Source organism: Phyllostomus discolor, chromosome 15 (assembly GCF_004126475.2).
Source record: "Phyllostomus discolor isolate MPI-MPIP mPhyDis1 chromosome 15, mPhyDis1.pri.v3, whole genome shotgun sequence".
NCBI classification, from domain to species: domain Eukaryota; kingdom Metazoa; phylum Chordata; class Mammalia; order Chiroptera; family Phyllostomidae; genus Phyllostomus; species Phyllostomus discolor.
This window is the reverse complement of record NC_040917.2, coordinates 12,091,549-12,107,832: the sequence shown is the minus strand read 5'-3', so window position 1 is coordinate 12,107,832 and position 16,284 is coordinate 12,091,549. Positions and strand designations below refer to the sequence as shown.

General features: G+C 40.6%; 1 protein-coding gene across 1 annotated transcript in view; it reads right to left on the bottom strand.

Annotated features, from left to right (window-relative positions):
* Nucleotides 1–16,284, bottom strand: part of SDCCAG8 (SHH signaling and ciliogenesis regulator SDCCAG8) — a 183,513-nt gene that overhangs the window by 95,053 nt on the left and 72,176 nt on the right. Inside the window, exon 13 of the mRNA XM_028531105.2 lies at nt 7,401–7,543. Coding sequence (XP_028386906.2) covers nt 7,401–7,543 — 143 coding nt within the window. The remainder of the gene's footprint in view (nt 1–7,400; nt 7,544–16,284) is intronic.

The window sequence follows — 16,284 nt, the reverse complement described above, 5'->3', positions numbered from 1 at the left end:
CCATTCGTTTATGCACCTTTACATCGCTCTTGTTCAAATTCCGAGGACTCTCTACACAAGCGCACGAAGAGCCCCTGTGAAGACCCGGCCGTGCCTCCTTGGATGTACAGCATGTTGACCGTGGAGAGTATCACTCCGAAACCAACATGAACAGACATGCAACTCCCCCCCGCTTTCCTCCTGAAGCCATGCCTTAGTCAAAGGGAGAATCAGGAATTGTATTGTTTTAGAAGGCAACAGAGGTAGCAGAGGAGACACCTGCTGTTTCGTTTACCCGGGGTCCTTGACATCCTTCCCCTGGGAAGGTCACCTCCCCTTACTCTGGGGGTTCTTTGGGGGCTGCTGGCCACGACCCCCAAAAGGGTGTGTGTGCACGTGGCTGTTGTGAAATCTGAACCAAAGGTTTCGACACTGGAAGTGGCGGAGCTAGGGAGTCACGTTCTTACAGTCTAAAATCAAGGGCACCTACTTCGTCTTGCGTTCAGACGAGGGGTGGGACTCCCGGTGCGGAGGAGCCTGAGAGGACGAGCCCGCGTTCCCGCAGAAGTCGAGCCCTGCGAACGACAGGAGAGGAGAGCAACCTGGCGCCGCCTCGAGTCCCCGGTCCAAGAAGCCCTCGGGCCGGCTGCACCTGGATCCTCCATGGTCTAGTTCCCAAACTAATGAAATCCTCCTTTTTGGGCTTCTGTGACCTCAGCCACAGAGTCCACACTCACACTTCGGGGAATCTGAAGGTCAAACAGCCCAATGCGAGAAAGCGTGTATAATGGTGAGTGTGTGGAAGCTAAAACGCTCTGATTAAGAAACTGAATCACCTCTCGCCAGGTAAACCACCGCCGTAATAGAACAACCCAGTGGCTTCTCTTTTGTGCCCTTTCTCACGTGCAGAAAGATACAGATGCCGCATGCAAGGCGCTCCCAACCTCGGTCGCAGGCAGATCTTCCCGTTTGGATCACCAAAGTAGGTCAGAGCGTAACTCCATGTTACGGGCCTCACTTAAAATTCCTGATCCGATACACTCCTTGAAGTGCATCACTGAAAACATCATGTTCAAGGGGAAATGAAAGTGTTAAAGGTAGCCCTGCTGACAGAAGCTGGAGCCTGCAGGTTGGATGGCGGGTCAGCTCTCCTGCGCTTCAGGCCATGCCATTTCTAAACTCTCTGGAGCTCACACAGAAGAACTTCTGTCCGAATTCCCCTCCAGGCCAGATTTGAGAAGAAGATGCAGGGTTCAAAGGCGTGTGTTTCGATACATGTACGATAGATAGGTATGGAGACACGTGTTTGCCTCAGTAAGTAGTTAATAACAATCACAGAGATTCAGAAGCGATGGTTTTGAATGTCACTTCATCAAGTAATCGACCCACATGCACGTAAATGGCAGTCTTGTCAGAGGGATTTATATCCCGTGGCTCTTCAAAGATCTTTGAACATGTCAAAAACAAACATGAAGGAATTTCCGCTTTTTTATGAAAGCCTTTCCTCGGGGGGGGGCGGGGGATGAAGCGCAGAAGTTGAGGAGAAGGGCAGCTGCGTGACGACACGTAAAACTACTAAGGCGCGTGCGGAGCCAAAGGGCAGCTTCTTCGGATGAGCCCCAGGCGGGACTGAGATTCGCTGGCCTGTGTTTATACCAGAGGAGAAGGGAGCAGCCGACACTTTTTCCTGTGATAAATTCGTGTAACTGTTTTTCTCAGTTGTGTTTTTGGGGACCAATTGCATTAACCCATTTCCCTCCTAATTCACATGGGTAACAGCATAGGCTTTGTGGGCCAATTGCTGGGATCCAATACCGGCTTCCACAACATATCAGCTGCACGACCTTAGATGAATCATTTTAGTTCTCTGTGCCCTCGATGCTGTAAATAGGGAAAACACAGCCTATTGTTCTTGTTTAAAGAGCCACTACACGTAGCATGGTACCAGGAAGACTCTGAGATGAATATATTCTTAACCTCAGATACAGACACATTTAGATATTTAAATGACAGGTTGTATGTCACTTTCTCTCATGTATGCACGTGTACCTCTCCACTCAAATGCCATTTTCTCCCTGGCATTTGCCTTGGGATGCCCTCCACCCCCATTTTTCTATGTGCCAATGCTGCCAAGGTCAATAAGAAGTTATCTGTTCCTCTGTCCCTGTAATACTTTATCTGGAATCTCCCTACTGGATTGTATCAGTTATCTTACTAATACATATTGTACATATATACACACACACGTGTATATACATACTGAGCTTTGAATGAATGGTCACGAACTCACAATATATTAAGCATTCTATCACAGTGACTTACTGAGCTCCACCTGTTTGCAAATGACTGAGCTAGATGCCCTGAGAAATCTGACATCAGTAAGACCTCTCCCCCACCTTGAAGAATAAGACATTCTAGATGGGTACTGCAGAGAAACCTTTCAGTATTCATTTATTCATTCATTCAGTCAGTCATTCAGTAGGGAGTTGAGAGCCTTCAGCTCTGAATGGGCAGGAGGACCCAGAGGGAGGCCCCTCCCTTCCGGCAGGAGTCACCGGGGAGGGCTACAGTGCACAAGTCAGGATGTCGGGGAGACCTGGAAAAGAAGGTGAGGTCACACCAGGGCTAGAGAAGGGTAAGGGGGTGTGCTAGGTGTGGAGAATAGTGAAGGGGGAGAAAAGTCCAAAAGTTCAAGGGGGCCGCACCCGCTTAAGTTTGGCCGGAAGTCAGCACGTGAAAGTCGGGGGACTTCGGGGCATCCGTAGTGCTGAGTGGCCCGGGCTTTCTGTACAGTCAGCATGGCTCACGGAGGGAGTTGAGAGCAAGAGACGGGTCAGGGCCGGGCTCGCGAACACTCACTCGGCCGTGGTTGGCACAAGAGACGGGAAGAATGTTCAGGGACTGTGTTCGGACCCTTATGGAGGTCAGCCTCAATGATCATGAATGTAAATGGTGGGTGTGAAGGACATTGCTACGAAATCTCTGAAGTTTAAACTAAGGAAACATCTTAAACAAAGGATACTACAAGCAATTTAAACGCTGAACGTCTGGAAATAGGAACTTAATACACTGTCTGAAATCACTGTTAGGATCGCTGACGGTCAGGCCTGAAGGAAATTCAGAAATCGTGCAGTCCAGGCTCGGTTCACAGGTAAGCCAGCAGGTTCAAAGAGTGAAGTAATACGAGAAGAATGGCCAAGACAGGGAGTGCCTGGGGAGGCAGGGAAACTCGGTTTCCTCCACCCCAGGAAGCCTGGGGCCTCCCCAGGAGGGGTGTATGGGTTTGTAATCCCACCAAGGCTCCTCGGAATCATCCTCCACACACTGAGGCCCGTCTCAGTGTCCCTGGCCCTTCTTCCCCAGCACCTTAAAAAGAGGAACTCTCTTCTAGGCGCTTCCATGACTCCCGCGGCTACGGCGATGGTCTTTCTGTGAAAGCAGCCAGACCGAAGCCCCCAGTCACGGCCTTCCTCCTCACATCAGGCCTGCACGGGACATCGGCACCTGAGTTCCGAAGCAACATGTGTTATTTTCCTGGGCGAGTCCTTCTAAGTTCCCTAGCTGGGTTAATGGGCCATCCTGTTAGCTCAGGCTAGAAACTGTGGAGTCCCCTTAGATTCTGGCCTCTCTGATTCACTGACCGCAGTGCCTATTGAAGGTGCTGTTCCCTCTCCACCTCATGGGCACAGCCACGGCCCAGGACCACGGTGGAGCTTACGTTCCAAATGGGCCCCTGCCAATCAGCTCTTCCCCAGCCAGTCTACTTTCATGGGGCCTTTGAATGGTCTCTTAAAATACACATTTGAAAGCCTGGCTGGTGTAGCTCAGTGGATTGAGCGCAGGCTGCAAACCAAAGGTATCGCAGGTTCGATTCCCAGTCAGGACACATGCCTGGGTTGTAGGCCATGACCCCCAGCAACTGCACATTGATGTTTCTCTCTCTCTCTCCCTCCCTTCCCTCTCTAAAAATATAAATAAATACATCTTTAAAAAGAAATAAAATACATATTTGAGCCCATCATAGTTCAAGCTCTCTTGACTTTTTGAGTTAAACAGCCTCCTGAGGGCTTGTAAACTTTTTCTGTAAAGTAAATGGTAAACGTTTTAGGCTTTGAGGACCATATTCGAACTGCACCGTACACAATGCCATAAAACATAATGGAGGCTGTGCCCAGTATAATTTTATTTATGAGTGTATCATTTTTTACAAAGTATTATTTTTCCTCCCCTCCATCATTTAAAAGTATAGACACCATTCTTAGCTCAGGGAGTCGCACAAAAACAGGTGATGGGCCAGGTCTGGGCCGTGGGTACCGACTGCCCACCCCCACCCCCCGGCCTCCTTGTCCCCACGATAACTCTCCCAGCTCACTCTCCACACCGCTGTCTGAGTGAGGATCCCAGCCCAAAGACGGGATCCTGTCAGACGCCCTGCTTAAAATGTGACAGTAACCCATTACTCTCAGAATAGCCCAGACCCCCAAATATGGCCCTGGAAAGTACAAAGCCTTTCCTCTGGCCCCCGACCCCATTTCCAGGCTCATCTCTCGCCCAACATCTAACCTGATTGCAGCTTACGCTATCTCCCATCTTTACGTCTTTGCATACGTGATTCCCTCTAGATGGGACACTCACCCCACCCTTGTCCTTTGATAACTGCTATTGGTGACCTCATTAGTCAAGGTAATTACCAAATATCTCCTCCTCCAGAAAGTTCCCCCATCCCCTTCACTTCCAATGTGGAAATAAGCCAATTCTCTTTGCTATGTGCTCCTACAGTGATCTGTATTTCTATCATTGCACTGTTATCACACACTAATAATAATATGCATCTGGCTCCTTAATGGAATGTGAGCAACCTAAGGGTGGGACCTGAGTCCCTTTTCTCTCTGCCAAGAGCTAAGCAATGCGTTTAAAAGATAGTAGGTGCTCAGTAAATATTTGTTGAATAAGTGAATGTTATACTTACCAGTTGGGTCTTTCAATAACAGTCGAATTTCTATTTTTTGAAGTCCAGTTAGGCAATAAAGGGAAACCCCCCCAAAAGTGATAGGTTATTTTCTTTTCACATTGATCTACCGATTTCCTACTCCAGTTTCAAATTTTCTTGGCCTTGGAAGATTTGGATCCTTATTTCATTATTACTTTATAACATGGTTTTCATAGTCCATTTTAAACTTGTTTTAGAATATGACATGCAAGGTGTTTAAGTTACAGCTGAATGAAGAGCTACCTGTATGGGATTTATTTCTTTCAGCTGCTACACTGGGGGGAAAAGACACAACGTTTCCCAACCACACACCCGAGTACACTGAATCCATAAAGAATGGTGAGGGGCCACAAACTCTAAAAAAGTCCCCCAGAGCACATCAGAAATATTTAAGCCCCAAACCAAGCCACAGTTTCAGTGCAAAAGAGAGATACCCATGGTTCCTTGCACTTTTTATTGCCATCTCACGTTTATGGATTTTACCAAATAAGGACAGAGAATAAGTGTAAAATGCTTACAAAAAAGTACTGCACTTAGAAAACAGGTAATTAAGTTTTGTTGCCTGTAAAACTGGGTTGAATTTTTGTAACTTGGTGTAAATAAAGCTCAGTAGAAAAAGCTTTCTACAAAAGCCAGCAAAACCATTTTTCTTAGAACAAAGGGATTAGTTAGTTACCACTCGTCCACATTCAGCAGTTGCTGTATGTTAATCTGCTCTCCTTGCAAGAACTTGATCTTGTCAGACAGTACAAACTGAGACGGTGCAGGAAAACTCTCCATGGACTATGACTTCAGAAACTAACTCTCCGAATAAGACAGAATGGCAAAGGGGGCAAAACCAGCATTAATATTTATTTACGGAAGCTCGGCCACACTGAGACATTGAAAGCTGTCCTATTTCAGTGGTTTAGCAGTGCTTAGCACACAAATGATTGCTCTCAATAGAAGTCTGGCAGAGAAGAAAAACTATTAACTATCACGATGAAACCAAATTCTGAAACAGCTAAGATTAAATAACCACAGAAGCTACGCTGAAGTTACATTCTCTGTTCTACAAGGACAATGCTTTAAGTGGGCATTAAAAGAACAGTTATTATCCTATAGTATTAGGCAATTTTTTTCTCATAAAAGTGTTTTATCTATTGGGATTTTTCCAGATATCACACATGTAGAAATGATGTTTTCTTTTCTCTTTCTTTCCTTCCCTTCCTTCCTTCCTTCTTTCCTTCCTTCTCTTTTTCTTCCCTTGTTTAAAAGGAAAGTTGGCAAACCATTTGGAATATTATCATAACAAAATGTTAACAAAGTTTGATTTTAACAGAACTAGAGGCATCTTAACACTACCCTAAAACTTTGGGAGGTTCACCAACCTCTAGAATATTTTTTCCCCAAATGCAGGCTGTTCAAGTGGTGTTTTTCTCCATCTGTTATCATACCGTGCTCAGAATTACATTGTCATATTTAATGTAAAAGGGATCAGTCCCCTTTCATAGTTTAAATTCAACATATTACTATGATTAGAAGACCAGTGTTTTTCTAAATTATGAACCAAACCAAATATAAATTTCCATGCCCGTTTAGACAAAGTTCTCTCTAAAAAACTGAAAACTAAAACTGAACAAACCCAAAGGCTTGACCTGAAAACTGAAGAATTTTATACTAAAATGAAAAGTGAGAAGCAATCCCTTACAGGATAAGGTGAAAGAGCTACAATCTCAGTGTGAATTTTTCTCTGCTGTATTTCTGTGTCCATGTGTGTTTTCAGTACAGCAAATTATACCCGTTTGCTGTCAAAAACACCTTATCGTGAGTTAGGTGAACCTGAGTTACATGTTCACTGAAGCTTTATGACGGTGAGCATAGCACAGTATCTTACGATAGAAACAATGTCCAGTGAAACCACAATGGGATAAGCCTGGGTGTAACGATGGTTTAAACAAGAATAGTGCCAGTCCATTTCGTCTGGAAATTTTACACGTCCCTAGACTCAGGTTCCTTATTTTGTATCAGTTCCATCTCAATTTGCATCTCAGGATGTCTTTTGTTTTGTCTCTTTCACCACTGACAGCATCTGATTATTTTCCAAAGTGTATCACTCAGATCCTTCAGTTCAGCGTTTTTATTAGGCATAGAATTAACAAGAGAGGTGGTGGTAGGAGAAATATGTCATTTTGCTTATACTGATAGAGAATCGCTTAAATATTGGAGCACTGTGCATGAGAGGTTTTGTGATATATCAGTAATTTTCTGCCACACTTATCATTCACATGTCTGGGTGTTTTGCTTACCACATCCCCACTTTCCTTAATATGCCTGCAAACTGTGGGTGAACTGAATGACTAAAACGAAGTCTAACAACTGTTTGGAAGCCTGTGGCAAAAATCAGCCGGGTGAAATCGGGGCTCCGGTGCGTAATGGGATTAGGGAGTACCTGGTGAGGTGCAGTTGGTGCTCAGCGTCGCCCAGCCGCTCTGTCAGTTTCAGGAGCTCCTCGCTGGCCCCCGCCGCCTTCTGCTGCTCCCGCTCCAAGCGCTGCTTGCTCTCACTCAGTTCCACTGTCAGTTTCTCTATCTCCTTAGGTAGAGAGGCGAAGGAAAAAGCATCCATATGAAACACATGCCCTGCAATTCAAAATCCCCTCACTTTTGTTTTTGCCATGAATTTTTTTCTAATGAAAAAATTATTAGAAAATTGAGGCTAGCTTCCATTTTATGACAAAGGGAATCAACAAAGCCAAAAATGCACATTAGTGAGGGGTTTTTTTTTTTGGATCATAAGATGAAGTCATTTTAAAAATGAAATAATTAAATGAGTTAAATGAGAGCAGTCAAAATGGATAGTATGCACTTTCTTTCTAAGGCCCAGTCCCTTTAAAAATAATATTAACTTAAAATGTCATTGCTTTTAAAATGTAACATTTTTGTTTGTGAGATTACATCAGACAGAAGCAGTGATTTACATCAAATATGTGGTTCTCTCCTGAAAGATATATTTATGGTTTTATTTGGATATTTTGAGAACCAGATGAAAAGATAAAATAATAACTTAAGATATCCTGTAGAAAAATGTGAGGTATAAAAGAAGGAGATCACGCTGATGCTCAATATTATTCAGAAAAAAATACAGCATGAGAACCTTTAAGCATTTAAAGTGTATAAGATTTCTGAGCTAAAATAATACTACATTAAAATTGCATTATAAAAAGGCAACAACAAAAGCAGTCTCAGATTGATAAATATGAACATCTAAAATATATGAAAATTTATGTTCATTACTTTTTTGGTCTCAGGATGAAACTCAAACATTTCAAAGCAAATATGCCTTACACAGAACATAGTTTTAAATTATTTATATATTAAAGCAGAAATATTTCTTTATTATAGAAGGCCTATAAAAATTTTTAAAAAAAGATCAACATTTATACTATTAAGAAAAACAAAAAAATGGAAAATAAAAGGCAGAAACATTTTCAAATCAGCAGCAAGAAGCAATTTAATTACAAAAAAACTGTAATCCCCTTTAAAAAACAAAATTATGCCTAAGTAGATTGCTATAAACTTAGTATTTAAATACATTTCAAACATCCTCATATCATTACTCAATATTCAGAACAATTTCCAACTATATTTAATATATCAGGCAATAAAAACTAAATAGTTCTTTTTTAACATTTATTACACTATAAATATTCAGTTTATCCCCATCAAAACCACATATTACCAGCAGTGTAGTAAAACAACTTATTACAAGTCCTCAGATATTATTTTTATTTTAAAAAGCTATGTAATAATGAATGTATCACTTTCACTTGGAATAGATTTTCTACATCTTTCAGATTAGAATACTAATAAAATGTATTTGTTTCTTTTCTTTAAAATATTTTAAATTGCTAAAGTTATACCAATATAATTAGTGTCATAATTAAATATATTTAAAGAGATTAAAAACTAATAGAAAAATTTTCATTTTGTCTAACATTTGTGAAATAAATAAAAGCAAAGAAGTACAGAGTATAAATTGCATGTGACTTTAAAACTATAAAAATTAATTCATTAATTTTTCTACACCGTGCTATATGCACATGGTACTATGTTGGACTCCGAGAGTTTCCATCTACACCCAGGAGTTAACGATTCATTGGGGTAAATAAGACACACACACACACACAAAGACATTAAAATGCAAAGCATATAGCATATAAAAAAACAACAAATGAGTATTGGAGAAAATCTGTGCATTAAAAGGCCTGATTAAAAATACTTTAGCATGGGCAAGAAGGTGGGGAAGAAAGTAAGGGCACATAAACTCATGGAATGATAGATTAGACCCCATTATGAAAGGTCTTGATTTCTAGGTTAATAAAACTATATTTTTCTTACATATGATAAGGAAATATTAATGGTTTAAACAGGTATGCAATATGGGAGAAGCTCAATGTGTAGAGTTGATTTAAGATGGCAGAGACAGCCAGCAGGGAGATGGCAAACAGTCAGCTGCAATATTCCAGACATGAGGAGTAGAGACTGATGTATATATTACAACAGAAATATAAAGAGAACATGTTGAGTATATGGAAATAAAAGGAGACATTGCAGGAGACGTCCAAGATGTCTCTAGAATTTTGAATTCAGAGGGTACAAAAAAGAATGACGGAAATAGAAAGTGTATAAAATCCCAAACTTCCTTAAAAAGAAAAGATGCAACCATTTTTACACGCACGACTCCAAGACAACATATGTAACCTTACACTGATAATTAGGTTGCAAGTATAAATGATGTGCTTTTTTTTAAAAAGATTTTATTTATTTATTTTTAGAGTGGGAAGGGAGGGAGATAGAGAGAGAGAGAGAAACATCAATGTGTGGTTGCTAAGGGTTATAGCCTGCAACCCAGGCATGTACCCTGGCTGGGAATCGAACCTGCGACACTTTGGTCCGCAGCCTACGCTCAATCCACTGAGCTACGCCAGCCAGGGCTATGATGTGCTTTCTTAATCTCATGTGATAGTGACTCAGAGGCTGCCCTGGAAGCCAGTCACACGTGGAGATTAAGACAGGCCTGAGAGTCCCCACAGACCAGGGTTTCAGACACAGCCCTGGCACGTGCAAGCTCTGGGACCCGGGACCAGCCACTCAGCTTCTTCAGTCTGAAAAGGGAGTGAACTGCAGCATGCTCCCAAAGCTACTGTGACGATGACATGAGATTCTGAGTACTAGCAGAGCGCCTGGCACAGAGTAAGAGCTGAATTAAAGACTGCAGGTATCATCATTATTATTACTGACTCCTTCTCTTTCAAGAACGGTAGAAAGTGGCAAAAATGACCCACTTGAGGACACATGGTTATCACTGAGGACTAAAAAAGTTCTTGATTTAATTCAACAACATTCCCCCCATAAAGCACTATTTTGGTGAAAACTGAATAAAACTTTATTATAATTTCCAAATGCAAGAAAGCATTTTTTTTGGTTAGGAAAATAGAAAATTACAGCCTGCTTCTGATGACCTGTGCCAGAAAAAGAGTTTATTGGTGCAGATAATCAAAATCAACAAATAATCTCACCAGCTGGACCAGGGCTCAACACCTACTCCCCGAGTTGGGAAAAATCTGCCACGGCACCAACTCCAACAGCCAGAAGAGGACTCTCTTGCCAGAAATGCCATGCTCCCTCTGGCAGGGTAACCCTTTGCCTCGCCCAACTAGGTCAGGGCTGCTTGCCTGGCTGCACGGAGAGGCTCAGGGGTGGAAGACCAACACCAGTCGTGGGCCGATCGCACATCACTCTCAAAGTGCACTTTGAACCTGCAGGGTCTGTGACGCGTGTGATGTGGCCATCTCTGCACTTTGCCAAAAGAGACGATACATTTCAAGTCATGAAGGTGGCCACCAGGACAACGAACAGGGGAATTGTACCAAGGACGGAATGTGGAGAAAGGAGGGCTCACGGCTGTTCGTTTATAAGTTTTTTCTTAGTCATGGACACGTGGAACTTTATTATCATTGTTCTTTAAATTGTCCCACTCAATGGCTCACAACAAAGGAGGGAGGTGCCTGTGCTCAACTCCCCCCCCCCCCCGAATCCTCAAAAGGCATGCACTATCCACTCTTCTGATATCTGTCTCCATGTTTTTAAACGACGTGCCTACAATTCTGCTTCTTGAATTTTTGCAGTATTAGCCATGGTCTATTGACTTCCTGGGTTACAATAGGTAATGATTTACATCTTTTATCCTGCCCGCCCCATATAGCTACCTCATCCTCCCGTGTAACAATTTTGGTTAAATCTTTAGTCAGTAGTCCATTTACATTATAATGATGACAGGAATATTTTTCACTATGGAGACAAGCATTATTTTGCTTAAAGTAATTTTCATGTACATATTTTATTATTGCTGGAATTAACTGCTTAGTTTTTTAATATTTTCTTTTTCTAGGTAACTGACACCCCCCACCACAAATGATCAAACAGAACTGTCCAACAGTCATCAATAATATTTTTCCAAATAATGAAACACATCAGACAAATTATCCGTTTCTTTTCAATGTTTTTCAGTGATATCCTTCTTGGTGCCTTAAGTCTGGCCTGGTTGGACTATGCATTCGGTCAAGCCTTACCCAGACTCCTATCAGGGTCCCCTGTTCTCTGGGTTGTAAGTCACTCTGCTTTTAGCTTTACTTTCTTTTAGGTGAACATATATTCTCCAAGTAACTTTCATAAAAAAGGGTACATGAATAATACATTTTAAAGTATCTATCTGCCTGAAAATGCTGTAATTTTATGCATATACTTGATAGTTTGGCTAGGTATAAAAACCCACATCAAAATTAAATTTCATTCAGGATTTTTAAAGGACTACTCTACTGTCTTCAATATTCTAATATCTCAGCCGAAAAGCCCTTTGCTAATTTTGATTCCTAATGCTTGGTCTATGCTTTCATTTTTGTTTCTGAACACTTTTATAATTATTTTTCCTCCTGGTATTTTGAAATTTTACAATGTTAAGCCTTGGAATAGGCCTTTTTCATACTTTGTGCTGTGGGGACTCTTCTAAATCTGGAGGTTTTGTTTCTTTAGTTTAGGGAAGTTTCCTTGTATTATTGTGCGAAAACATTTTGATGCCATACATTTCCATATTTCCTCTTCCTGGACCTCCTTTTGGATTTCGGCTCTGTTGAATTGGTCATCTAATTTTCTTATATTTTCTATCTTTTCATCTTCTGATTCTAACTTCTGGAATATTACCTTGACTTCATCTTTCCAAGCTTCTACTGAATTGAAGAAAATATTTCTACCACACTTCTCATTTCCATGCACTATTTCTTATTTTCATTGTTTTACATAGCATGGTATTTTTATTTTATTGACGTAACCTCTTCTCTATTAAAATATTTTAGTGTTTTAAATGTTCTCCTCAGCTCATTCTAAATTGCCTTAGTTTCCCTTTATTCTGTGTCTCTGTTGCAGACACTCCGTGATGTTAGAGGTTTTCCCCGAATACATAGTGGCACTGGGCTGTTTCTTGTCATATTTTACGTAAAGTAGTTAACACAAGTTTGGGTGTCATGGTTTGGGGTAATGTGATAGTTTACAGTATTGTTCAGCAAATAATCACTTCTATCTCCCTTCCACTGGGAATGGCATGCACTCTCTCTCCCCGATGACTCTGGGCTTGGCCGTTTTCTTTCACTTGGCCTGTGGAATTTTCACGGTTGTCGTATAAGCAGCAGTCATAAATAAGGTTATGCGGTTTGGCTCTGCTTTCGTATTCTGGTGGTTCTCCATGAGGAAAGCACGCCCTGGGTAGCTGCTGCCCCTTTCGCCTGGATCACAGGGTAAATGCATGTGGAGCAAAACAAAACAAAACTAGAGCCCAGACAACCCACAACCCACAACTTGAAGCGCAGCCAAGAGTCAAATGCAGCATAGATCAGCCAAACCCCAGCTGACCGGAAGACTCATAAACCATTGCTATTGTAAGCCATGTTTTTTTTTAATATAAACTAATTGACAAACCACTTTAAAGAAATAAGGAATGCTACAATTGTGTATCACCTTAAAATTTTACTGCTCTGTGAAATGCCTGCACGAAGCACATAGGGCAGTTATCACTGTTTATGTAAAAAAAAATTGAGGGTCAAAGACATTGAATCATTGTCCAGAAAAGTAAATCTAAGCTTGAAACAGACCTGACATCATTGCCTCCCCACCACCCACAAATTAGACAATGGCTTTCAATCTCTTTTCTTTTTAACCATGATCCATAGTAAGAAACCTATTTTACATCACAATTCAGAAATACACACACACACACTCTCTCACACATATGTATAAATGCAACTAGCATTTCATAAAACCATATTAATCTTTACTATGTGTGAAATGCTCAGATATATCCTGTTTCTTCTTATTCTATTCTACTTCTTGAAAAACTCTTCCCGTTTCAACCCATAAAAATGATCTCATGAGCCTGCAATTTGAAAAGCACTGAATACACTTGATAATTTTAAAATACATTTTACATAAATTAAGTAGAATCAAATAATGAGTTTCATTAAAAGAAGTTCTATTATATATTTCTCCTGCTTTCCTAAGGAAAAAAATATCCGAAGAAATGAATGTAAAACCCATTTGAAAAATTACATATCACCTTAATACTAAAGGATAACTTTGCCTAGGAAGACCAAGTAGCAAATAGGAGCTCTTTTAACCCAATAGCAGTGATTTATCCTTGCTGCCGAATATTGTGTGACTGAAAAATCCTTTAATAACCCTTAATATAGGGTAGCTTATTTGTGTATGTTTATGAGAGAATGGGAGAAGAGAGAAGGATGCAGAGCAGTAAGATGAGTGAACCCAAAGCATTGCACAGTGAGAAAGAGGTACCTATGTGCTTCTGAAGGTCACAAGATCTGACGGTGCGAACTTATCACTCAGAAACCAACAGACAGATTCATAGAATATATTTAGAAAAGTAAAGCGGTATAGGATATTGAAAAATAAAACAGAACAATCTATCTCTTGGCAGAGAAATAGTAGCCTCTATCAGTGTCTGCGTGGATAAAAAGATTGCATTCATTGGAAATGGAGTGTTCACCAGCTGACACTTTTATTAACTCGTAGATGTTAAGAATGACTTTACCAAATCGTTAATAAGGTTTTGTCTGGAGCTACACTAGCTACCTGTGGCTATTCAAATTTAAGTTAATTATAATAAAAAATTGAGTGCCTGGGCCGCATTAATCACATGGTGAGTAAGTAATAATAGCCACATATGGATCGTGGCTGCCATATCATACAGCACAGAGATAAAATGATTTCATCATCACAGATGATGTTATTGGATAGCACTGGTCTAGAATATAGCAAATTTATTTCTAAGACGTACTCTCTAAACTAGACCCCTGGAAAACCAGCGTAGGTGAATAAAAGGATGTTATACGGATGTTAAACGATTTAAAAGTCACTTCAGAAATGAACCAATAGAGTTGTCCTCTTTACTGCAGTGGACGCGGAAGGTCACAAATGGGGCTCCAGAAGTTCTGGTCACGGTTCTCGTTGCTGAGGGCGCAGAGCGTTAATTTAATGTCCTGAGTGCGGGCCTAATGGTAACACTGATAGGAGCTACCGTTTTGAGTGCTTACCATCTGTTCCAACAGTGGAAGTAAGATAATACGAAATAAAAAATTTGAAAAAGAGTTTGAATGTTTCCACGGTGGTAAGAATCTATGGCTCTAAATACATATAAAGTCAATACATGCAAATCCGGGCAGACTATGTGAATTACGAGCGATTTTCTAAGATTTTTCAAAATTAATGTTGACCATACGAAATAGTCACCTTTCAAACTGAATTCAGAAAATAATCTTCTCCTGAACGGTTACTCTACTATAACAAAACATCCTGAGTTTATTTCAGCAGTGGGGTTTATTTCAACAGCTTCACAAACAATTTCAGTTTTGTATTTATAAACATTCTAGAGGTTGAAGGGATTAGTTATACTTTATTTAATGGGAAGAATTTGTTGCTTTTGCTATCATTGGCGAAGACCTCAGGACCTGTCCCTATGATAGCAAGGTCTGCTGTACCTTCAGAGCTTTGAAAACAGCTTCCCAACACCACCCCCTGCACCCCCAGCTGTGAGCTGACTCCATCAGTAATACCTGACCACTTGAGAACAACTAAGTGTAGTGTATCTATAGGTAAAAACTTTCCAGGAAAGGCTGCTCGATGACTTACAGATCCACCTCACTGAATTATTATCCAAGAGCATATTTCTGTTTTCTTTATAGCTTTATCATGGAAGTTATGGTAATGAAGTTAATAAACTCAAATCACTTTAGACCTGTGGCAGTTCCTAGTTTTACAAAGCCGGAAATCCTATGGCATCCATTCTGCTATACATACTGTAAAATACCATTGAGACACCAAAATGTGACAGTTTTGTAATGTTCCTGGAGAGAATGTAACCAAAAAGACTCATGCAGGTCTACATTTCTGAGTACCTATAAAGGAAACCCCTTAATATGCTGGAATCACCCCATGTTAATAACTTCTGAATTTAAAAAAAAAGGCTCAAAGAAGTAACAGTTTGGCTTCTGATTTTTTTAGAAGGAAATATATGCCAGCAATGTACTTAACAATGCAAGTTAATAAAAAGAGAAACTATTTTACACTTAAAATGTTAACATATAAAATTAACTTCACGGGAATGTAAATTAGTGCAGACTTATGGAAAACAGTATGGGGGTTCCTCAAAAGTTAAAAAATAGACTACCGTGTTATTCAACAATTCCACTGCTGGGTATTTACTTGGAGAAATTGAAATCACTACTTTGAAACTGCATCTTCACCTTCAAGTTCATTGCAGCATTACTTACAACAGCCAAGACAGAGAGACAACCTGTATGCCCATCGACGGATGAATGGATAACACAAGTGTGGTATCTACATATCTGTATCTGTCTACACATACCTATATCTATCTACAGCTATACCTATATCTACAGCTATACCTATATCTCTACAATGGCATATTATTCAGCTATCAAAAGGAAGGAAATTCTTCCATTTGTGATAACATGGATGAACCTTGAGGGCATTATGGTAGATAAAATAAGCCAGACAGAGGAAGACTAATACCATATAATCTCACTTATATGTGGAATCTAAAAAAAAATCAAACTCACAAATATAAAGAACACACCGGTGGTCGCCAGGGTGAATTGGGTGAAGGGGGTCAAAAGGTACAAACCTCTAATTATAAGTTCTGGGATGTAGGGCACAGCATGATGACTAAAATTAACACTACATTGTGTA